The 24,093-nt window shown below is 38.5% G+C and overlaps 3 protein-coding genes across 3 annotated transcripts; 2 read left to right on the forward strand and 1 right to left on the reverse strand.

The window, feature by feature from the left end:
• Positions 1-4,378: 4,378 nt before the first annotated feature.
• On the forward strand, positions 4,379-13,673 carry LOC145913272 (CTD small phosphatase-like protein). The gene is made up of 8 exons (XM_083000871.1): positions 4,379-4,719; positions 4,951-5,165; positions 5,287-5,400; positions 5,476-5,532; positions 6,719-6,811; positions 7,889-8,074; positions 8,618-8,853; positions 10,873-13,673. The coding sequence occupies exons 1-8, from the start codon at positions 4,539-4,541 to the stop codon at positions 10,874-10,876; spliced, it is 1,086 nt and encodes a 361-aa protein (XP_082856997.1). The 5' UTR covers positions 4,379-4,538; the 3' UTR covers positions 10,877-13,673.
• Positions 13,674-14,731: 1,058 nt separating this feature from the next.
• LOC145914058 (uridylate-specific endoribonuclease-like) lies at positions 14,732-18,042 on the reverse strand. The gene is made up of 9 exons (XM_083001837.1): positions 17,960-18,042; positions 17,711-17,837; positions 17,350-17,489; positions 16,723-16,870; positions 16,233-16,432; positions 15,826-15,925; positions 15,449-15,575; positions 15,260-15,390; positions 14,732-14,858 (listed from the first exon to the last, which is right to left on the reverse strand). Exons 1-9 carry the CDS (start codon positions 18,012-18,014, stop codon positions 14,732-14,734), a joined length of 1,155 nt encoding a protein of 384 aa, XP_082857963.1. The 5' UTR covers positions 18,015-18,042.
• A 1,096-nt stretch (positions 18,043-19,138) lies between these two features.
• Positions 19,139-23,367, forward strand: LOC145914056 (sialate:O-sulfotransferase 1-like). Its single transcript, XM_083001835.1, has 8 exons — positions 19,139-19,486; positions 19,645-19,685; positions 19,897-20,002; positions 20,453-20,640; positions 21,025-21,214; positions 21,462-21,700; positions 22,067-22,267; positions 22,581-23,367. Exons 1-8 carry the CDS (start codon positions 19,338-19,340, stop codon positions 22,961-22,963), a joined length of 1,497 nt encoding a protein of 498 aa, XP_082857961.1. The 5' UTR covers positions 19,139-19,337; the 3' UTR covers positions 22,964-23,367.
• Positions 23,368-24,093: the final 726 nt, after the last annotated feature.

Below are 24,093 nucleotides of genomic sequence, written 5' to 3' on the forward strand. Positions count from 1 at the left end.
AGTGGAAACATCAACCAAAACTTCTGAAATTGCAATATCCTGAAATATGCAAGGCTTGTAAAGTCATGCTCCTGTAATGCATTTACTATCTGCAAACATTAATCTAAGTATTGCCTTTTCACGTGTGGAAGTTAACGCCCGTTTGTGAACAAGGGGAAGAACTGGATAATAGCTGGGAATACAACGTTCAGAACGTCGTAAAAGTACGTACAATCGGCGCAGGTGATCTATGTTGGCAGTAAAACGTCACACAAATGCAATTGTGACGCAATAAAAAAAATGCCCACAAAGGTTTTTTACGTAATTTGTGTACAACACGTGGACTTTCAAAACGTCTTTCAGTCACAAAAATCCTGTTTTTGTTCAACCAATTCACGTAACATCGTAAACTTAAAATAGCACAGATAGGTGAAACAAGTCGATAATAGCTCTTGCTTGAAAAAATTTGGACAGACAAATGTCCGATTAAACCAGAAGTAGTCATTGGTGGAGTGTAATTGTTACCTGGTCTTCTTAATCGCCGAAGGCCGTGCCAACAGTTGACGCGATGTCCACCCATTAAAAAATATATGCCTTAATTGGACATAGGGTTTACTAGCTATGGATTTACCATTAGGAGAGACTGTTCGGGCAATTTTCGGTGGTACTTACATATGTAAAGTACAAAAATTGCTGCTGGTAAATTACAAGAGCACTAATTTAAATTTCCAAAGAAATGTTATAGCTTTTGCACCAAACAATACCAAACACCTTTGGTCGATCAGCCACAATACGATCTTCCTTTGTACGATTATTTTTGTCTTTAATGTCAACCGTTTCATAAACAGCCAAGCTTGGTTTAATGAACAAAGCAATGCAATCAAAACACCAACGGCAAATAAAAACGCCCTAAGATCCTGCAACATGCTGCTCACGCCAAACCTTTTCTGCGTTTGTGCAGCATCACGCCATGAGCCCGCAGCAAAAAGACGAGGCGCACCTTTTTACACCACATTCTTTTGCACACGCCAGACCGTTCCTCAGCCCACATACACCATTCCAAAAGAGACTTTTGACGCAATTCCCGACTTTACATTGACGACAAACGGCAATACCCGGAGGTGTTTAGAATTTCGACGAGTTTGGCATTTAAGAATATGGCACGTATTTGTTACATTACACAAATATGGTGCTGTCAATTCGGCGTCTGTGTAAAGCGTTTTGTTGCAAATGGTCGGTTCGCTTCCCTATCATGCAAAAACCTTTTGAAGTTAATAAATTAGTTTAAAATTACTTAAAATGCATGTAAACATGATGACATGAGTACACAAATTGCTGAATACTGCTCTTGTGGCAAACTTTATTTTATCGACGTTTTTCGACGTTCTGGCTGTTATGCAGCAGCCTTCATCAGGAGGTATGAAACGTAAATCAAGCAATGTGGACAATAAAATATGCAATAAAATATGCCTGGCAGCGTTAGTAACACTTATAAGATTACAAATTGCTTGGGTTATGCTCAACAAACAATTTTCCCTTGTGTTTGGTTAAAAATGCAAACATATAAAGAGCTTTTATGTGCATCAAATGGCCAAGTTTGTTCTTAAACCATACACAGTAAGCTATGAATTTCGCAGCAGCAGCACAAGTGCAAGATTTAAAGTTTTTGCGAAATTTGACCCGAAATGAAATATATGCCGGTATTTCACGATACAATTGTAAGAAACTACTATATACAGAACTATATTTTGTGAGCGCCTTGTTAGATTCGACCGGTGATATGACGGGGTTACAGCGGAAAGCTTTCTCATCAAAGATTCGACCTTATCGCATGACTACATCAAAAAGTTTGATCAATGGAACTCTATCTGTCAGGAACCTTCACAACGTCGCCTCTGGGCATGTTTTATTGCTTTTCGAAAAGCAACGCAAATTTGAACCTTATACTTCATCAAGTAAATGGCCACTGAACTTCGTTTTTTTTGTATTATTACGTCTGTAACTGAACACACGAATACAACATTACGATGTTTAAACCTAAACCTAAAATGATTCTTTGCCCCAGTTGCAGAAGTTTTGAAACTACTACTAGTTTTCAAAACTAATGCAACGAAATGAAAGCGTTTTGTTGTGTGTGTAATGAATTTAACTTGACCAAAGACCAAGCTGGAAATTTACATTTACATGTTTGCAAATATCTGAAACAGACACAATAATTGGTACAAATTTAATTATTCCAGGACAAACTTTTTTAGGGTATCTACACTACACTGTCACCTAGTGGATAATAAATTTTGAAATTTTTCCACTGCGCGTCACTAAAGAACACAAATTAATCGATGCCCGATGGCCTCGTTCGCCAACGGTAGGTGGGAAACAAAAGGACCTTGTTGCGTGTTCTATTTCATTCACAGTTGATGAACACTCAATGTAGGTCGCTTGTGGATGCTTTGAGTAAACAATGGGAGTTACCTGAACACACCGGGCACAAAGCCATAAAAGATATAAGATGCAACAAGAGATATCATTAAAAAACGTCAAATTTATCTTTGTTTGATTGGTTTTAAAATCGGAAAGAACCTCTTGCGCACAACAGCATTGGTTAAAAACAATAGTGTTTTCTTTGGTGATAATTTCAATTGCAACAGTTTATAGTATGTAGACATGGCCAAACTCCCTGCTGAAATTTGATGAAAGGCCAGTCGCACGGCCTATTTTTTCCACAACCATGTTACTTTTTCTAAACATTCTAAACAAACAACTACGCAGGTATGAGTGTTTCATGAAAAAGTTTGGTGGGAACGACAGAAACCATTGGGGATGTATTTCATTTATCGCCACAATTACAGTCAATAGGTTTCCGATGGCATATCCCAAACGATTGCCAAAAGCGCCGTTGTCAAATAGGTAGAGCCATATTATGCTGTCACGCTGATTTTGGCGCCAAGGCTGAAACAAAAAAGGATTTTGACTTTAAAAAAACAACCAAAATTAAAGTTTAGAATTGATTATGAAGCTTGTTTTAGTTTAAACACACAGTTTTAAACGGTTCAAGGGTAAAATATGTGCGCTGAAGCGAAGGAATTCAAGTTGTACATACCTTCAGGCAGGCAATGCATTTTTACTGTAATAAGTAGCTCGCGGCTACAGTCGGTTAAAGCGCGCAAGAACGCTCTTCGTTTCGCGTGTGCTGCCAGGCGCATTGCGAAGACGCAACGAGGCAGACAAACAAGGTGCTTGGCAAATTTCGACCAAACTGAATGTCGTTGGTTGTACGGCGCGGAGAGCTCGGGCCTCGCTTGTCAGTGAAGCTGTCTTAGCCTAGAGATACAGCCAGGCGAAAAAGGAGCACAGGAATGTTTTGCCCGACATCACACGGGCGTCACGGTGCAATAGCGCTTGGCTGTTCAAACGTACTCCCGTGTTGCGTTTCCTTTTTGTGCGCCCTGCTCTCTCCTCTCCGTTCGTGCTCTAGCCGTTTTTCTCGTTGGTTAAGCTTTGTCGCAGTGGTGTTGGTTTGCGCTCGGCGCCATGTTGGTACCAAGATAAACATATAGGCAGGGAGGGAAGTATCTGCGGAAAAGCGTGGCGACCTAATCTCCAAGTGCACCAAACAGCCTTCCAGTGTAGCGATACGACTATTTACTACGCCATGAAAAGTGAAGGCAGCACCTTTGTTGCACAATTTCTCAGGTTTATACAGTGGTTAAACATAGTCTCCTACAACGCAGTTGAGTAGGCGAGTAGGCCTTGTAAAGCGAGGGTAAAAGTTTGTTCTTACGTGTTTCAAGTGTATTTGGCAGGGCTCCAAACAGCCATGTTGTGATAAACTGTGCGCTCGATAAACTCGACGTGTTTGTTTGCAGGTGTGCGATTTCCTCTTACAAGTTTACTACAGTACCGTACATTATTTCCTTAGTTGCGCGGTTCGCTTCTTTGGCTGTATCACATCCGACATCCCACCAACTGTGCTATTGTATTTTGTATATCTTTCATAAATAACCACTATAGTGAGCATGATATGCTGCAACTGAGCATGTTTGGTTTGCAAAAACAAAACGTTTCGATGCGCGTTGAGGGCAAACCAGCGCCAACACGACTTTCAAAAAATCGTGCTTGCGCATGCCCGAAAATATATCCCCAGCCAGGACACAGCTGGAAAATACTAAGTTAAAAAACATATACCCGCTTGCAAGGGATGACTCATAGCTATTAGTCTCAGGTACCTTCGGTCGGGGTAGGCAATTAACAGGCAAGTTGTTTACAAACTATGCAGCGCACTGTTGAACGCAATGCGATAAAATGTAGTGTAAAACTGCCTACCCTTGTCACGGTCTATAGTTGCTATCGTTTTGGCAAATATCTCCTGAGTTACCATATATGTTTATGTTTTAGGTATGTTCTAAATAAAATCTTCAACATGGAGACATAGTGCTTGTACGCAGATAGTGTCTTCTTTTGGAAGTAACACCAGGTTACAACCAGTACATTGGGATAAAGAATCAAGCAACCAGCTACCTTTCGGTGACCCAAAATATTTTAGTGACAACTTTCTGCAAATGTTTACAAGAACTGGACAGAATATTTCATCACTCCTCGTCAACAATTTACCCAAGTGTAGTGGATTTACTCCATCTTGGAATACATACTCATCACCAATGGATACAATCCACTCTTCCATCATCACGCAAGTCAGTAGGGAATCAGAGCAACTAAATGGATATTCAGATCCTAAAAGAGGTCAGTGCACTTTAAAAATATGTTTTCGTATTTGTGCCTTATAGTTGTATATACTAATTACTAATAGTTAGGCTTTTTTTAAAAAGGCAAATATGCTGGTAATTTACCACCACTGCAAACTTTGCCTAATCACCATGATGCACCCAGTTGCACCAAATCTTGTTTTTGTAACTTGCTTGTAAAGTATGATATGTTTATGTATCTTTAGTGAACTGTTAATTTGTATTTTAGATGACAAATTTGTGAAAAAAGCTTATCGGTCAAAAACGAAAGCTGACACGCAGCGCACTCAGTTTCGTTCACTTCTGTGCTGCTTTGGACGACCAAGAAAGAAATCGGTTTTGGATCAAAAGGCTGGCAATGAGACATGGTCCCCAACCACCAATGGTAGGACAGATCACACGCCCCCACCTTCTCCTAGCGAAGAAACGAAAGCACCTGAAGTGGTAATGACTTTTGGTTAAAATCAGCTCCCAGTATGCCATGTTAGGAATTAAAACAATAAATTATGCAGGCACATAAGAGCTCTTGTTTTCTGCAGCAGCAAGTAATTAAAAAAAAATTTAGGGTCTTACCAATGGAGATCCTAAATACCTTTTACCTGCGAAATGCCCATCGATGGGAGAAAAGAAATGTGCTGTGATTGATCTGGATGAAACATTAGTACATAGTTCTTTTAAGGTATATACATATAATTCAATTGAGGTTAATATGAATACAGAAATGGTGTATTTACCTGCCTGTTACATTTTGCAGCCTATCAACAACGCAGATTTCATAGTTCCTGTGGAAATAGATGGAACAATCCACCAGGTAATAATGGCATGTATCCGGTCTATTACTCTAGACTTGTTTCTTTAGTGACAAAAGCAATTAACAGAAGTGTACAAATATTGAGGTAAAAATTCAAAGAAAACATTTGAATAAAGTCGTAAATTGCTATCCAATATTGGTGGACATTATCTCTTTAATAGAGTTTGCCACAGAGTTTTATATAATTCTCTAGGGGAAGATAGCAGTGTCAGTATACATTATCTCCTTGATAGCACGTTAAACTTCCTAATGTTACAAATGTTAAATTTGACAGGAAATAAATTAAAAAACTTTGAAAAAGAAGTGAAAGCATTTGAATTGAAAATCATTCTTAACATAATGTGGCTTAACCAACTGCTTGCCTCCAAAAAATATTCGGGCCAAAATGTGGCCTAATCATGCCTCAGGGCAAAGAGATAATGCATAATGGTTTGACAGTTTGAAAACGTTTGCATCCTACTTAACTCTTTGATCAATTTCCACAACTAGCCAACTGGGATACATCAATCCAGCTCATTTGTTGCAGTTGCTAAAGTTTCTGTTTCGCATAGTTCCTACGGTCATACCTTAAATGGATTTAAAAGTAACAAAATTTACCCATGATTGTTAAATAACTAAAATGACATTACAGTTGTTTTTACCTTGTAAAATATATTCATATATACTGAAACAAAAAAATATTTGCATGCAAGGGCACTCTTATTTCTGATTAATTTTGGAACCAAATGAAAAAAAACAAGTGTTATTTAGCAAGCTTTCAAAAAAATTTATGTGATATGACATTGCAAATCATTAACCTGCTTACATGAACCCGGGTAACAAATAAACTCGGTCACTAATGCCTGTGTGTGTCTGTGTACATGTTTACCTTTATTTGCGGTTGAGCAAAACAACTGTGCTGTCTTGTTTTATGCAGCAATGCTGCATACCAGCACATGCTCACAGCACCTTGTTTACATGTGGTCATTTGTTTATGGAATCGTGTTAATCTTGTATCCAGGTGCTGACAATGGCACAGGATGTTGTTCCTCACCATTGCAGTTGAAAATTTTATATTGAGTTATCTTTCCAAACACTTTCAATTCATAAGCACTGTCATATGTTGATTTCAAATTATAACAGCTGTGCCATTTGATGGCAGGATCAACACAATATGCTGAAAAAAATCATTTCTCCTTTTTTCCAGGTGTACGTTTTGAAGAGGCCCCATGTTGACGAATACTTAAAAAAGATGGGGGAACTCTATGAATGCGTTTTGTTCACTGCAAGCTTAGCCAAGGTATGAGAACCGGTTTTGAGTTGGGTTTCCTTTTGCAAATAAGGTTATAACCTAGCACAATGGTATTATGTGTGGGTGACAGTGGTGAAAAGGGTTTTTTTGTGACAGGAAGCCTTTTACCCACTTATTACGTTTTGTTAGTCATGTTGGTTCCAAGTGACTCATTTATGTAAGAAATAAGTGTGTGGGCGCAACCAATGCATTTGCCGTCTGGACCCACTGCAAAGTAACTGTTTTGTAAGGTATATGCATGTATACTACAACAGCTTAACTTACTGTATTACCACAGCCTCATTGTCACATACATGAAATGACGAACCCGAGGCTTTGATTTAGAAAATATACCAATCTAATAACCACTAAACTCTTTTCAAGTTATTATCACACTATTATACTGTATACTTGTATGTATGTTTGAAAAAAAGTTTGTGAAATGTTATCAAAGAGACAACAGTAAAAAACAAGCCTGGTGATGTCATTACCTTTCTTGTGACAATAGCCTCATACATAACGTTAATTAGAACAGTTGGTCTGCTAGAGGTGCATTGGATATTTGGCACAGGTAAGGGTTCAGCGAAAAACCACAGCACAGATGAAAAGGCAGCATGCCCCACCCGTGGGAGCTTCGATTACCGTTAAACTATCACATTACCATCCTGTGCTGAGATGTTGTTGGCTTGGGACACATGGCGTGGTCGTGGGGGATGGGTGTCTTAAGTGCCTGTTTTTCTTGTTTTTTTAGCGATTAAAAAATAAAAATACTGTAATCCCAGCTAGTGATCAGCGTAAAAAAGCATTTTCTGAATTTCCCAATATCAAGATTATCGTGCTACTTTTTAGCAGGCAATTAAGGGAGTGTTGTAGTTGTATTGTTATGGTCAGTTTTAAATAAGGGACATATCTGTATTTTACACACACAACCCAATTCTTCTCGAAATCCTTTTTCTTTTTTTCTGTATTTTTTTGCAAAAATTGGACATTGCATTTCTACTGTTTGTTAATTTTTATGTCTGGCCTTTCAAAAATATATAAAATATCTTCAGCTACATTTTGAAGTATTTTTTTGTTTGTTTTTAGTATGCAGACCCTGTTGCAGATCTATTAGATAAATCAGGGGTGTTTTCCTCTCGTCTATTCCGTGAATCTTGCGTCTTCCATCGAGGGAATTATGTGAAAGATCTCAGTCTCATCGGCCGCGAGCTTAATAAAGTGATTATAATCGACAATTCCCCAGCATCCTACATTTTTCACCCAGACAATGCTGTAAGTAGCTCATTTATTTTGTCTTTGCTTTGCAAATTTTTTTTCAAGATTGGGATAGGTTGTAGTTCACAATTCTATGCATTAATATACAATGTTTACATGACTTATGATAGCGTGTTTTAAAAGTAACGAAAAACAAAATTTTGTTTCAAAATGATGCCACAATAAATGTTTCTGCTTGCTGTGCATATTGTTAATGATTATAAAAGTCTTTTATTTGACCAGAAATTACCAACATTCTTGTAGAAAGTGACCCATCACAAATAAATGTTTAAACAGGGCTATGCTATTCAATGTAATTACTTGCTATCCCACAACTCCATAGTAAAAATCTCAAAGCAAACAAGTGGCCACTTATGCAATAAAATCTTCATTAAGAGAAAGAAAGAGCTCTGCTCATGTTGACATAAACTTTTGTCCAGCGGCCAAACCATTGTTGTTTTATCAAAACTAATCCCGCTGTTAAATAATTTGGACTTTTATAGATTTGCATTATAGTTTTTCACATTTTATTAAAAAAACTTTAATATCATTAAATTCCAGGTTCCGGTAATTTCGTGGTTTGACGATCCTAACGACACTGAGCTTCTTGACCTTCTGCCATTTCTCGAGGCGATCGCGCATTCGGACAATGTCTATTCTGTATTGAACTCACAAGGCTTCACCAATCATGCTAAGCAAACCACAGCCAAAATACAGCAGCAACTGATACAACAACAGCAGCAGCAAATGCAACAAGTGCAGTGCCAAACTGAAGACGAAGACTCTAATGAAGACAGGTTCGTTCTGCTTGTTTTCAAAATTTTGAACGTAAACATGTAATATTTCAGGTGTTTTTGTTTATGCTCCTTAAGATCATGTTTGTCACAAAGTTTACAATCAAATAACTGATTATTGCAGTAAGTTGTGTCTGGTCAGGCCAAATAACAATAAATACATTTCGTTTGGATGCATGCATATATAAATAGAAATCAAACTGAGACAAAAGACAAAAGAATATTTATTGCTGCCACTGGTATTTGCACATAATCACACCCAGTTAATAATGTGATTTATCACAATTAAACTGTAAATTAGGCCTGCATTTTCATAATCTAATAAAAAAATACAACATAAATTTTTTTTTCAATGATAGTAATTGACATGGTGTAGTTGGATCAAATGAATTCAAAATACACGGTTAGTGGTTTCATTTTTTTTTCGATTAGTAGCTGCCAAGAGATGTATTGGTGCCACTTTGCACATTGCATCAACAGGCCATAGCAGTACTAGTGTCAACATTAAAACATGTTCAGAAGGTGCACATCTCTGTTATACTGAGACCACCATGTACCACAGTTTGTTATTTATCCCAATCGGGCAGTTACTCATTAACATCGGAACTCGATACTGAATTGCCCACTTCAACTAATGCTGACCGATGCTAAAAATTGCAAATTCTTGTTTGCTTTTAATTAAACATATGGAAAACATTAGCTTAAATTTTTTTTTTAATGTTTTTTTGTGTAAATTGTGTAAAGAAAAGTATAGTCTGTATATGTTCAATTTGACATAAACGTTTAATGTTACTGGATGAGTATGTCCTTGCAGAAAATTACAGTGAAAAAATATTTTCACTGGCTCAAAAGCATACTACATAACAGCTGTAATGCTGCTGTGCATTTTCTAAAATTCATAACATGTTAGTAGCACCGCTGCAGACATGACAAGCTGTATACATGGTGCTTGTTGCTGGGGTATGTCAGAAAAAATGAGGTGTTGTGTGTAGTGAATTTCGTGACCTAACTCATAAGCAGGAAGCAGCCATTCAGAGTCGACAAATTATGCTATGGCTAAAACCAGGTTTTTGATTATTTGTCACGGCGGTGGTTGTTTTCTATTTTTTTTAAACTTAAATATGCCTTAATAAGTATTTTGGTGTTTGTTAATGTCCAAAATGTCTTACTGTGTATTTTCTGTTGCAACATTAGCATAAAATGTGGGTTTTTTTTTATGGGAAACAACCCTATCAGGCTTTTCCAACCCAAATTGTTTCCGGATAAAAATGTTGCTTAAATGTATATTGACAGGTCACTTTCCATTTTCCTACAATAAAATAAAGTTACAGCTTAATGAAATGTTACCAAATTGTGGTTGTTTAGTCAGTCTTGACTTTATCCCAAACTGATTTCAAATTTTTTTCTGTAACACTATCAAATTTACAAGTTGTGTTAATAAAGCCTAAATTAAAAAAGATTGGAAGATATTTTGATAACACAGTGTTGCAATCATTGATGTGCTTTAGGGCCTTTTCCCACATTGCACTAATGGCTTAGAAAGACCCAACGTTGGCATATGTTTGTAAAAGTCAGATCATAACTCTTACTTGACAGCTCATGACCTTTGGTGGTATTGGTGATTTGTCTACCCTTAAAGCTCTCCATGCAACATGCATATGACAGGACCGCAATGTTGTATTACTCGAAGTCTGCTTGCTCTTTGTGTCTAAGCTGCTGTCTGTACAGCATCCTATTAGTTATTGTGTCCTAATAGCAACTCCAGTTTTAGAATGGATGTATAAATTTACTATCTTGTATGGTGTGAATTGAATTTCCTCAGATTTTTTTATGAAAGTTGTTTTATAGAACAAACATTTAATCTTCTAAAACTTATTTTTTATTTCTATGCTTGGTTACAGCAAATAGTGGGCACCAGTGGATCATTAAATCGTGTCATAGTTTGTAGACATCTGCCCAACTTTATTGACTCGCCTATCGTCAAGTTAACGATTTACAACGAAAAACCTTTTCCTTTTGCAGGTAGCATTCTCTGACAGCATCAAGAATTCACTACCAACCAACAGATTTTATGCAGCGCCTCTATCCGTGTAAGTTTCAATGGAATTATGCTCCGTATTCAACGAAGAGGTCGCACGCTCTGCCGTGGCCGGTAAACTAGAGTGACCTCTTCCAACCCGCCCTACGTCCAGTACGACCCTGAGTAACCTCCGTGATTCGGATGAGGCCTTTAATTGACTACCTTGGACAGAAGCTTCCATTGAGATCAAACAAAAACGGGTTTGTTTTTTATTTCCCACGTTTTTGCCTTCACAATACCGGCTCCGCAAATTATTGGTGCTCACCTGCTGTAAAGGCAATGCTTTCACTAGCGGGCAATGTACCTGTGGTGGTTCAATAGGGGTACAACGACCCTCGTCATTTCAAATACCTCGCAGTTGGCCTTAAATTTGCGAGATTTCAAGGTGTTGTGACTTTTAAGACATGTCATTTTCCTGTACCGCGCATTTAAAAAAATTTCCTGAAATTTAATCTATTTTTGTCATGTCCCCCTGTTTTCAACGTATATTAGTGACAGGGCGCATTGCAACATGTCAAAAAGTTCAAACAAGCCGTCCGTAAGTGAAAAAAACAGCATATAAGACTCAGGCCCGGCAGCAACTTTCTGTGATGCAGTGCGCCTAACTTTATGTTTAAGGGTGTCTTCGCAAGCGGCCTAAACTTTAATAAACAGCTTTTCTCAACAAATGTTGAAATGGCGACAATGTAGCTGATTTTTTTGTAATTAAAATAATAAATTTGTTTTATCTTGGGTCACGTGCAAAATACGCGGTTGTGATTGGCTGCTAAACTGTTCGCAACAAAGGTTTTGTCCATAACCAGTCATGGTTGCGGCGCAAACACCTTTAAACCTTTTAACTGTTTCACGAACCACGGAAAAGTGGCCGCTAACATCCCATTGTAACGTCACAACGGCTGGCATTGTTCTGGTCACGGTTGCTTAAGCCCTCTTGCTTAGTTCACCCTTGAATGCGTTTGTCTCTACGTCACGAAATGTGCCTTACACCCAAACTCTGCCTTTTTTGTTCAATGACGTCAAAGTCGCATCCGCCGCTTTGCGATGTTGAGATTTTGTGTTTTCGCGCTCTCGTGCGCCTCATAGTGACGAATATCTTGATCAAGTGAGATACGCTCCACTAGCGCTCGTTCATTTTGATTGTGTACGGTTTTAAACCATTTTATATCATCGGTTCACATTTTAAAAGTTTTTAGATCACAAATGATTTTGTAGGGGTTGAGTAAAATAAAAATACAAAGAATAAACGATTTTAACCCTTTTTTATTCACGGAGACGTGAAAAAAACGGCTTTTTGAAGCACTTAATTCTTCTACTTTCGACCGCTCAAGTGAAACAACAGTTGTCCTGTTCCTCTCTTTATTGTATTTTGTTGCCTTTCTCCCGTTTTCGTGTGTTCGCCCTCGCCTCACGCTATATTGTTTTTACATTTTTCACCCGTGCCATGTGGCTGGCGTTGCAGGCTACAGTCGCTGCCACGTGTCACTGACTTAAGTCTCGCGGTCATATGCCAGTCAACAGTGTCTTCCACGGTAGGAGAAAATTGCCCGGTGAATTAAGCGGACTAAAAATTATTGCCTCAAAACACGCAGCCCAATTAACAAGTATTAACCTGCTCTGCCCGCTATTGCCGCTTCATGTTTTGCATGGAACAAATTTAAATCACTTTGTTTACAGTTAAAAAAATTGAGAAAAAAAATATCAACCTGTTTTGAGGCACGAACTTTATTTGTCGCACCGACCGTGTCACCATGCTGCGGACGTCAGCATCAACAATGTATCATAACAAACTTTGCTTGTCCCAATCGATACCACAACCTCGGAAAACCCATCCAGGCGAAATCTCATCACCCATTTCCAGCGATTACACGGGATGCTAAGACTAGATTTACGCAGCAGACTCGCCTGGGGAATAAATTATGCATTAGGGATTTTAATAGTGGTTTACCTTAATGTGATAGTGCGGCGCTCGACGAACAATGGTAATCGAACGCATGAACAAAGCGACGTCGCGCGTTCACGATACTGATAAACGCAATGCTGGTAGAATTTTCTACTATTTTTTTTCATAGAAGAGCAAAACAAACCACTTAATAACATAGAAATAATAATATTAAATATCCCCAAGCAATATTATTTCTATCTGTCGCAAGTTTTTTTGCATTCGTGCGGTGGCACTGTGGAAAATTTCTTCGTGCGGAAAACGTTTTCGTTGTACCAAATATTTTTAAAGATAGAGCCTGCCCATACTCTGCGTTATATACACCCAATGGTATCTCCGCCTGTTTTCGGGGCACTTTATGCAGCAATAAATGCCAAACAGTCGAGAATGCGAATGTGCAAACCTGTAGCGGTCACGCGTTTTCTGCAGTCTGTATTCAAATGTTGTTTCGCCAAAGTGTTCAATACCCCACCAAACCCTTGTCATTGTCATTCCCAAATTAAAGCACAAGTTCTTATCACGGATTCTGTACCCGTTGTGTATTTTTCGCCAAAGATCGCATAACGGTAAGTCTACAAATGCCTTACGAATCGTGTGAACTCGATTGTCTCTCGCTGTATTTTTGTGCGTTTTACGTGTTGCCACTTTCTGTTCGCCCGTTAGTTTCCAATATCCTTTGCGCCTTGTTGATGTATCTCGTGACTTCTATTACCACGGTTGTTTGTTGCCTTGTTTTTACATTTTGTTCGTTCGTGCGCTCGCGCTGAACAAATTTGTTTTGTACAAAATATATAATAGCTACGACCGAAAGAGTGTTGGCGTCTCAGTTGTGGCCATAAGCACCTCGTTGCAATCAGAAACCCCATAGCGCCACTTTGCGGAGTGCCAACATTGCAAAGCAGGCGAGTTGCAGTGCGGGCGTGTTTATACGACAGATAACGCGCCAGTATTTATTACATTGAGGTGATTGCACTTACTAATCCTATTATTTTCGACAATTGTATTATTCGCTAAGAGCGCTTAAGTGGCTTTTACTTCTTCTGCAGCTTTCACGTGTTACTGCAATCATACAAGGCATATCAATTTTAAAAGATGGATTTTATTTTAAATGAACATAAAAAAAATTAAAAAAAAAAAATTGATTGCCCATATATACGCAATCACTCACAAACACGAACCTCTGACGATAAGAAAGTGTTGCAGTAATCTCCGATGCCAAAAAAACAGTCGGTATTAAGTCCTTGTTAGATCATCGCAGAGCTTGCTATTTGGCAAAAGTAAATTACGTGCGAACCTCACGTGTCAGGGTGTGTCTGGAAAGTCTATCTTATTGCAACATAAATGTTTCATTAACGTCTGCACACGTATTTGCACAATATGTGCGAATTCCCATACCCAAACGGTTCATTGCAATAGACGTAGCTTGTGGCTTTGTGCCTGGCGGGTAAAAGGCCAATGTATCGTATGATCGGTTTCGCAAAACCAGGCATGGTTTTAACCGACCCTTTGCGAATATTAATTCTCTGGATTTTATTTTGCATTTATGTATTGTGTATTTTGCGGAAAATGACGAAAATAAAATAAATTAAATTGAGGCTAGAAAAAGGTACCGTTTTGTTTCACAATTAACGAAGCCTATGCTTATTTGTTTGCATACACGCCTACCGATCAAGACGCGACGTTCTCATATCATAGACAACCAAAAAAAACTTTTGGATGCTCAACATTATTCTGCAACTCATTAACTTGAATGTTTTAACGCTAAGGTAGCAATTTGTTGTTGACACAACAGCTTACAATCAACTCAATAGAATCTGCAGCATTTGAGACATTGCCTGGTTTATTGGAATGTAACTTGGCGCTTAAATTCTGAAATAAGCAGAGGCGACATACTCCAATCCGCTTCCGGGGTTGCTGTTGGCCCAGGTGTACGTCTGAATCTGTCTGGTCACTAGAGACCCGTCTTTATCCACCAAGGCCACGTTGCAACTGTACAAGAAACATATTTGTAAAAATACCTTTGAAAGAATATATTTTGATAGAAGGCGATTCGCTCGTCGTGAGCGAACTTAAAAGTTACCGCTTTCATTTAATTTATTTGAGGAGATATTTGAAAAGAAAACTCAGTTGTTTATGAAAAAACATGTAATTTTTTATATATGAGTTGTTTGCTGATATGTAAGTTGACATATTTAAGATCTGTGGATATTTTTACGTATAGTTTGTGATCAAATTGGTTTGTTGCCTTATATTATAATCTGGTAAACTGAGGCAGCTGAAATTTTTCAAACCAAAGAATTTCACCGGTACTATAGAAGAACTATGACGTCAAATCTAATAAAATGTTTATTTAGCGAGTACTGTATATTTTCTTTTAAAGTCACACTTACAGACTGCCAGGGCGAGCCATGTGGCACAGGGTAAAGAGAGCAATCTCAAGCTCAGGGCTTGTCCCCACTGCAATTCCACCAAGTCCCTTCATGAAACCGTCCCAGAAAAAGTGGTTGCCATAGAGTTCCGGCTGCAATAAACACCTCATAAATTGATTGAAAAGATCACCAATTAAATAAATGCCGTACGTCGGACTTGGAGACGTATCCGTAGTAGTCAACCTCTCCTGTCAGTTCAAGGTTGTAAAAATGAACCCAATTGTGGAATCCGGACACATAGTCGACCTTGATCTCACCGACAAAAACATGTTCAAACCTAAAAACAAAACAACTTTTTATTGAGCGGTGATTGCAAACTTTATCCACTGCATTTGCCAAAAATCCGGATTAAGTCGACAAGGAGTTTAAGTTGCATAAAAACCACCACAAAAGGACGTACAGACAACGAACTAAGCTACACGTAACGTTGTAATTTGAAATATGATGTGAATGCATGAAAAGCAAACGGTTATATTACAATATGCCCATAGTAAAAAGCTCAATAAACTCTTGAAGGTTGTTTATACCCGCTTGTGTCCATTGCCCCGTTTCTGCGGCTGTACATTTCAAACCACATCTTCTTCATGTAGGTTTTGAAAAGTTCGAGATCTCCGCAACCGGCCATGTCTATAGGTTATATGGTTTACGTAAGAACTAAAAATTGGTAGAAACTTTTTCTAAATCATGAATCATCATATTCTAATGGATTAATGTAATGTTCTCAGTCGATTGAATTTTATTTAGCGTTTGACAATAATGCAGCCACCCTATTCCTTTTTACTCTACGGCAAATTCTCGCAAAATAAACGAACTTCTAATTTCATTTTCTCAGAGAAACAACAGTGTTAAAAATATTGGATAAATAAACTGGAAAGAGGTCAGAATTTTACATCACTCTTCCTAAACCTAACTCCTCAACTGAAACATAACTTACTTTTGCTGGTAAGGAAATCGTACAAAAATTGTCCAACGGAGGTGGAAAACACAAGGTCGAGGAAGTTATCCTGTTCGGCCTCTTCAGATGCTGGAGTGTATTCGTTAATTCCTTGAAACTTTTCATAGTTGTCTTGTAGAGCTTGGAGGGCTTGGAACGTGGGTCGCTGAAGAACTGCCGGGTCCACGTAGGTAAAAAACCTTAAAAAGTAATAAAATATTGCGAGAGACAAAACACAGATTACTAGATTTTGAATGTATGAAAAAAGTTTTTTTCTGTCCAAGTGATCTTAAGACTGAAAAAGGGGAAATTCGGAAATGGATGAAATTGGATATCGGACCATCTATCTCATGACTTTGTATAGCTTCAACCCATTTACGCCTTGCGCAATCTTTGTCTATCATTAACTGTCGTAACTATACGTGAACGGTTGATGATAAAACACGAAAGACGCGCATGCAAATAACACTAAACTTTAACTTTAGCTTACGGATTGGGTGCCCCATCTGTGGTAGACGAGTCGCTTGTTACATCCTGTTCGTCAACAACCACCTCAGAAGCACTGGCACGGTTAACATCCAACCTCCAAAGCTCCTCCGAAATCTCCAAAATCTCGCTGTTGCTGATAGACAGGGGACCTGCAAAATTCGTTAAGGTTTGGTCCTGCTGCTATTTCTGCTGCTAAAAACCAGCGCAAACAACTTACTGCTGACGTTACGCGTGCTATTTAGTCCATGTTGAAGCTCTTTGAGGTAAAGGAAACTATGTATTCGATTGACGGCAGACCGTGTTGTGTGCACTCGCGCATATTGTCCTAATGAAGGTCGATCATATAGCGGCCATTACGTCGATCAAATAAACAGTTTCTTTTGCCAGAAGAGCTTTTAAATTAACGAACACGAATGTTTAAACCTCAAAGATCAAAGATAAAGTTCAACTAAGTTACACAAAGCTTTGCGATAAATGGGTGTATAAGAAAGTATATTATTATGCAAATGACTACTGACTATAAATGATCAAAACAAAATGTATAAACCTTACCATTTCAACTACAGACCGAACACCAATGTTTTCATATCGCTATGTACCTGTATATGTCGTTCATATATTAACTTACTACAGCTTCCGCCACCTCCCGCTGAGTTACATACAGTGTCATAATCTGGACAGCAATCACCGTAGTTGAGACACGCGGTGTTGCACTGACATGACTGAGAAGTGTCCAATGGTGAATCGCATCTTCCAGAGCATGAAAGGCTGAAAAAACGATAAATTTGTTGCCTTTTGCTGTTCGTATACAGCTTGCTTTCTTTCGTGTAGAGCTGTACTTTTAATACTAGTGTCATGGCATGAAGTGGGGGTTTTGACGGCACATACGTTATGTAGAAAAATGATTAAAATGCAATACACAAAACCAAAAAGTTATGTCACAATAAACAATGCTTAAAATATTACAAACTTGTTGACCCAAAACGTACCTGGCAGGTGAACACACGGAAACGTAATCGCTGCAGCAATCCCCGTAGCCATCACAGTAGCTGTTGCACTGGCAGGTGTAGCTGTGGTCAACGTAGTCTTCACATCGTCCCACGCAAGAGGACAGGCCTACAACCATTACATTACCGATTTGTGCTTTACTAGTATGTACATAATGCTTAGAACTTGTCAGTCATGCGCTCACTCATATTATAACGTAAGAGGTTATTATGACGTAATAAATAACCAACCTTGTCCGTGGGTGACACCAGCGACGAACGCCAGGAAAGCAATAATTTTTAACATGTTTGTTATCGTCTTGAAACAAATTCTGTTTCCTAAAAAGACACAAGTTTATTCTCGTTCTTTGTTTACGTCATTTAAGAAATCTTAAGGACTGTAACAATATGCCAGTCGCTGGCTACAGCTAGAAATATATACTAGATAAAGACAGTTTTTGATTAACTTTTCCATCTGCCCTAATTTCCTTTGCACCACCGACACACGTTTTTATGTAATAGAGACGAAAGCTTGAATAAATGCCACATACCTATGAAACAGACTTGGTGAAGGCTAATTCGGCACATTTATATCTTACTGAACAGATGACTACTTTCCCATAGTTTTAATACGTCAATAGATGTTGGCACAGAGTGTGCGTATGTGGCAATATCGCGTGATGTTTCAAGAACTTTGTTCACAAATAGACTGTGTGGGCTTGCTCCTTGTCACGCAATGTAATACATGGTAAAAGTACATACGTGTTGAGGTGGCAATATACGTACAACCACTAACAAGATTAAAATAAACCACTTTTCATATAGATCACTGAATTATTTTGTGGTGATACGCATTTTGTAAAAGTATAAAGTTAAAGCCAGACGTGCCTACACAAATTCGGTTGGTAACAATCCTACATTTGCACACATTAAACCGTTTGCAAAGCGATCTTTTATTTCAAAGTTGACAAAGATTTTGTTGTTGCTGGTTATTTGAATTTGCGATGCGTTAACAATGCCTTGTCATTGTGATGTTGGCTATGCATAAAGCTTCAGTAGGAATTGCCACAAATATAGGCGTAAACACGTTTAGCAAGGCATGTGCAATTCTTTCACAGTGAGTATCAAAGATACTTCTCCAGGTCCACGTTTGAGCTGCCAGACAAGGTTTATTGTTGCTAGAGGTGCGACTCAAACTGTGTCTTAAGTTGGGAAATAAAGTTTTTGTGTGTCACATTTCTGAAAGTTTCAACAACTGGAACAGGAAAATATGACAGTGCTGAATTTAGTTAGTAATTTTGCGTAGGCTTTGCAATGAGGTATTTTGACCAGGACTCGACTGGGCGTGTGTCACAGAACTGATAAAAAGCGGATACGCAAGTGTACTTTCGTGTGCAGTGCTGCAAACCAAGCCCTGGACGCGAACAAAATTTCGCTCGAGGCTATGGTAAGATTTGATGAAGGACACTTGTTATACCAGTCTATTTTGCTGTCTGAGAATCTTTGAACCAGCATAGCAGTTATTCTGAGGAAGTTTCACGGTTACACACCAGTGGTTTGGATTGTTTGCTTGTTTTAAATGTGACAGGTATAATTGCAAGGGACAGTTATCCAAATTTGTCAAGCCTGTATGATATCTGTAATGGTTACAAATGCGTATTTTCGTGGAATGGTTTGGGTTTGTGTGGCGGTGGCAACATTCTGCATTATCGTGATATCTTCCAATACGCCGGTGTTTTCAAGGCCGACCACGCAGTATGCAAGAACAGTTGATGAACGGTGAGGAAAAATAAATAAAATATAAAATAAAATTATATTTTAATAATCTGTCCTTCTGGCACAATTAACGTGACTTTTAATGTCCTACGTTTTACCTGCTATAGGCTTCATCAGGGTAAGGTTAAATATGTGGTACTTAATTTTTTCCTTTTTTGCAGAGTTCCACCACCCGTTCGCGAAAATGCCATATATTGTGATAGTAAGTCGGTTCTTGATATACAATTAATGTGTCTGCTTTTAAATATTTTCCAATAATAACAATAATTAAAAACGAACTGCGTGTCCACAGCTTGAGCCCAAATAACATATCATGCAAATATTGTGTAAAATCCTTACAATGTATACCTTCTACAAAATAACGTTTTTCCGTACATGAAACCGAATACTGATTAAGACGTCTCTCTTTGCAGGCACCTATCTGGGATGCTATTCGTATATGAGAACCGCGGATGTTGTAATAAAGGCGAAAAATAACTTTATGACGGTCACGTGGTGTCTAAATCTTTGCAATTCCCAGTAAGTGTACAAATGGTGGCTATGCTAGGTACATGTATTGTATTCGATACGCACTTACCGAGTTGAAAAACTTAACGATTTTGTGATGTTGGATTAAGATTTTGTGATGTTAGATTGAACTATTATTCGCCAAAATACGATGTTTTAAATCAAAAACGGCGCACGTAATGCGAAGAAGCGTTCACAGATAAAGATAATACTGAGAAAACTGGCGACTTCATTTTATTACAAACAAAATAGCCAATGCAATAGTTAAACACTTCATGCTACAGACGCTTTTATTGTTATACTACCATTTTGCCGGTTCGCTTTCATGCTGCACTGAAAATGATAGTAGTAAAGCAGTTTAAACGTCTGTAGCATGAAGTTTTCAGGTATAGCATTGGCTATTTTGTGTTTATTAAAGATATATAAAAACCGTCCGTTATGTTCAATTAAAATTAAATTTAGTGAAACATATTTTGCTGGGTTGGTTGGAACAACAGAGTGTGTTTGTACCAATGCATTGGATAAAATCACTCGCCCGGATATCAACGCCACCAATCACTGCAACGTACCTTGCCCCGGCAACAAAGAAGAAAACTGTGCCGCCCATGGGAGGGTTCGGGCATTTTTGGTCAAATCAAAGTGTGTTAAAGGTAATTTATAGAACATAAACGAATTGGGGAACAAATATATTGTTTAGAAACAAAATTGGACGCCTTACTGCGTTAACGCTGTAATGTTTCAAGCAATGTCATAATTGGCAGGATCGCCCCACTGCTCGCAGTTCGCGAGTTCAAACCGCACCGGGAGCTTGATTTTACAAATCTCGCTTCGACTTGCTGATCAAACTAGCCCGCAATGCCTGCTGGGCTGCGAAGCCTGTAAACCTTCTGTGTTAAAGTAGAATTTTAATTGAAACTTCTGATACATATTTAAGCCTGCAAATTATTTTCCTTTGACACAATTTGCTGTTTTAGTAGACAGGTGTTTTGACAATAGCTTTTTCCAATCGGATATTGTATAAAATATTTGCACAGAGCCCATCACACAGAATGATGCAGAATTGCGCCATAGAGGCTGCTTCGAGGCTCCACAAAATCGGGAGGATTTTCAAATATTTTCTGTGACGTCATCAAGCGAGTGTTTAGAAGTTTGCGAGAGGTTGCACCACCCGATGGCTCTGTTTGATGCAAAGAAAGAGTGTTTGTGCGGGAAAATGTATGAAAAGTAAGAGAAATATTATGATGTGAATATAAAATTTTATCTTAAAGTTTAACTCACCAAAGAATGTTTGCATGTAGGTTACAATGAATAAAACACAAAAACACAATATATAATGTGATTTTCATGAGAAACAAGATCATAATAACAGGCAGTATAGTATTGTTTTGCAAATACTGTACCCTGAAAGCCACACATACACGATTTGCACACAACCGTTGTCACTTAGTTATTGACAGTTATTGTCACACAGCTTCAACCTCAAAGACAAAAGTGCCACATGCAAAGAACCAAACACGGTGCAGGCATACAGGACATGGACTGAGGATGTGAGGTGTGGGAATGTTAAACTTCTACCTGGACTAAAACACAATCGAACACTTCTGACGTCATACCCCGGGTCGGGCAATACGTGGATAAGATATTTGCTGGAAAAGGCATCTGGACACTACACGGGTAGTCATTACAGCGATCGTAAACTGTACACCACAGGTAAGCATAGTTGCATTTTGGAGAAGTTACAAGTCGGAATGAAAATGAGGTGCATTTCACAACCACAGTATATGTTTATGAAAGCACCATATTAAGAGCTGCAGGGTGTACACACTGTTTCGATCTGTAAGGTCTCATCAGTGCAGCTGTCGACTGTGGCAATGGACTAGCTTTTACAGCAGCAGGCACACTAATTTCCACTTTGTGATACCTTTCGGTCAACGTCGATCTGTTGAGACCGTACATGTCGAACTATAGTGTGTACAACCTATCTGCAACTCTCGATGAGTATTATGGCCTATTTTGCACATATATAAAAGCACAGTATATTTCATTATTACACAGTAAACAATTTTGCATTCGCAGGATTTTTAGGTGAAATAGTTCCTGAAGATGACTATCGTGTCGATCTTATTAAAAACCATCTCTTCTTGGAGCTGAAACCTAACCTGGATGCTACCATATTGATTATACGGAGTCCCTACAGAGCAATGATGTCTGATTTCAATTACAATGACGCCGAGGGGGCACATACCGGCTTAGGCGACCTTAAAAAGCTTATGACGGGTGGGCAAAAGTTTTTCATGGCACTTTATTTTCGAAGATTATTATCCGATTTTTTTTATTCTTAACTATTAAGGACAAAACATGTCCATTACATTAGGATCTAGTATTTTGGCCTGTATTGTTATTATATTTTCCCTTGTAGAAATTTTGTCGCAAATTATTGTTGTTTTCAGTGTTGTTGTAGTAGTTCCATATTGGCGTAAACTATGTAATCACAGAAATTAGTATGATACAATAACGCTTGTACAGCACTTAGCAGCATGTAAAGCAAAATAAACAGCTTCGTTTGTCATAATACACCGCTTTCGTGCAGCTTTTCGAGAACGTTTTGTCACGAATCATCTGAAATACTGGAACCGCATCATCACCAGTGTTTTGGAAAGCAAGCGTCCTTATCTTGTGATGTACTTCGAAGACATCATTCAGGATCCGATTGGAAGCGTTAGAAAGATGTTGGAGTTTACTCCTAATCCATTGCTGCATCCAACGAACCTGGAAGATCGTCTCTTTTGTCTCAGTCAAGATACCACAGGTCTGCAGAAGCGAGAACACAGGAAATTGCATTTCAACCCTTTCGGTGAGGTCGTTAGGGGATTAATAAACAAGAATGTGGTAGAAATGAGAGAGGTATTGAAGAAAGCTGGTGTAGAAAACCCTTTACCTCCGTACGAAGATGATCCGGACTACGCGCACTGATTTTCAAATAAACAAACACAATATTTTCAGTGCAATTCGTAGGAAATTGTGAATTAAGTATGGATGCACAATACTTACAGTAAATTTACTTGTAGAGAAATACCAGAAAACTGCTGACCAATATTATGCAATTGCGCAATTATTTCAAACACAACTACATACGTTCATCATCAGTTCAATGTATAACCGCGGACAGATGGGTTGTAATAATCTTTTGCAAAGTTATTTTACGTTTAAGAGCTGCATCCAGTCTAATGTCGCCAAATCATTTAAAGGAAGTTAGCATGAAATGCAGAACGTCGTTGTGGCACGGAAATGTGTTTCTGCCGTCGTAAGCAAATATCGCAAAACCACCAGTATTTTCCTTCATATTTGTCAACAAATTTTGCTATAGCCTGCGCAAACCAAAGCATTGCTTTTGTGTTCCTATTATGTTTGAACTGTTTGACTAAGGCAAATATACTACGTTTTGAAAATGTGTACTCAGAATGACTGTTTTGTGCAAGGATTTAGAAGCGGTATAATCACAACTTTTCCAGAAGATTCGAATTGAAGCCGGCAGACAAGAACATCACGTGATCACCGATAACACAGAGCGCCGACAGGGGAATTCCCGTGTTGTACGTGCGAGGTAGCACACTGTGCACCTGGCTCACATTTCGAATAGTTTGCAAAATACCGAAAAACTTCGATGTACTATAAAATTTATCGGTGTCGCATTAGGCCAGCTTAATACTTAACTATTATTCAGCCAAGATATAAATATGTTTTTTTGGTGGCTCTGACAGAGTAAAAACAGCTTCGTTTGGCATATTTCAGTGAAAATATGCACCCCTGGCTTTGGTTTGTTTGTCTCTTCATAAATTTTTGGTCATTTATAGGAATGGATCCATTTCAATTGACAACTGAATAAAATAATGTTTAGTCCAGCCTAGTCATGCGCATTTATGACGTCACAGTGTCTACGTGCTGCAAAGAACGTTTGAAACGCGTCGAACAATCGAGTTGTATTGGTCTGTGTCTATCGACACGAGAAAGTCTGGCGTTCTGTGATTTTGTATAAAAGGACGAAATGCTGTAACACGCCCAACTCACTTCTGGTCAGGCGAGGTTGAGTGTCAGTGGCAGCT

The sequence above is a fragment of the Ascidia mentula genome, chromosome 9, assembly GCF_947561715.1.
Source record: "Ascidia mentula chromosome 9, kaAscMent1.1, whole genome shotgun sequence".
NCBI classification, from domain to species: Eukaryota; Metazoa; Chordata; class Ascidiacea; order Phlebobranchia; family Ascidiidae; genus Ascidia; species Ascidia mentula.

Excerpts from the sequence above, each read along its gene's own strand:
- LOC145913272 (XM_083000871.1), top strand. The coding sequence starts at position 4,539 with ATGTTTACAAGAACTGGACAGAATATTTCATCACTCCTCGTCAACAAT. Across the intron at positions 4,720-4,950 it reads ATATTCAGATCCTAAAAGAG|ATGACAAATTTGTGAAAAAA; the intron begins GTCAGTGCACTT and ends TTTGTATTTTAG. Across the intron at positions 5,401-5,475 it reads TAGTACATAGTTCTTTTAAG|CCTATCAACAACGCAGATTT; the intron begins GTATATACATAT and ends TACATTTTGCAG.
- LOC145914058 (XM_083001837.1), bottom strand. The coding sequence starts at position 18,014 with ATGTTAAAAATTATTGCTTTCCTGGCGTTCGTCGCTGGTGTCACCCAC. Across the intron at positions 16,871-17,349 it reads GGGAGGTGGCGGAAGCTGTA|GTCCCCTGTCTATCAGCAAC; the intron begins GTAAGTTAATAT and ends CGAATTTTGCAG. Across the intron at positions 15,926-16,232 it reads CGATTTCCTTACCAGCAAAA|ACATGGCCGGTTGCGGAGAT; the intron begins GTAAGTTATGTT and ends TATAACCTATAG.
- LOC145914056 (XM_083001835.1), top strand. The coding sequence starts at position 19,338 with ATGATATCTGTAATGGTTACAAATGCGTATTTTCGTGGAATGGTTTGG. Across the intron at positions 19,487-19,644 it reads GCAAGAACAGTTGATGAACG|AGTTCCACCACCCGTTCGCG; the intron begins GTGAGGAAAAAT and ends CCTTTTTTGCAG. Across the intron at positions 21,215-21,461 it reads TGCGGGAAAATGTATGAAAA|CTTCAACCTCAAAGACAAAA; the intron begins GTAAGAGAAATA and ends ATTGTCACACAG.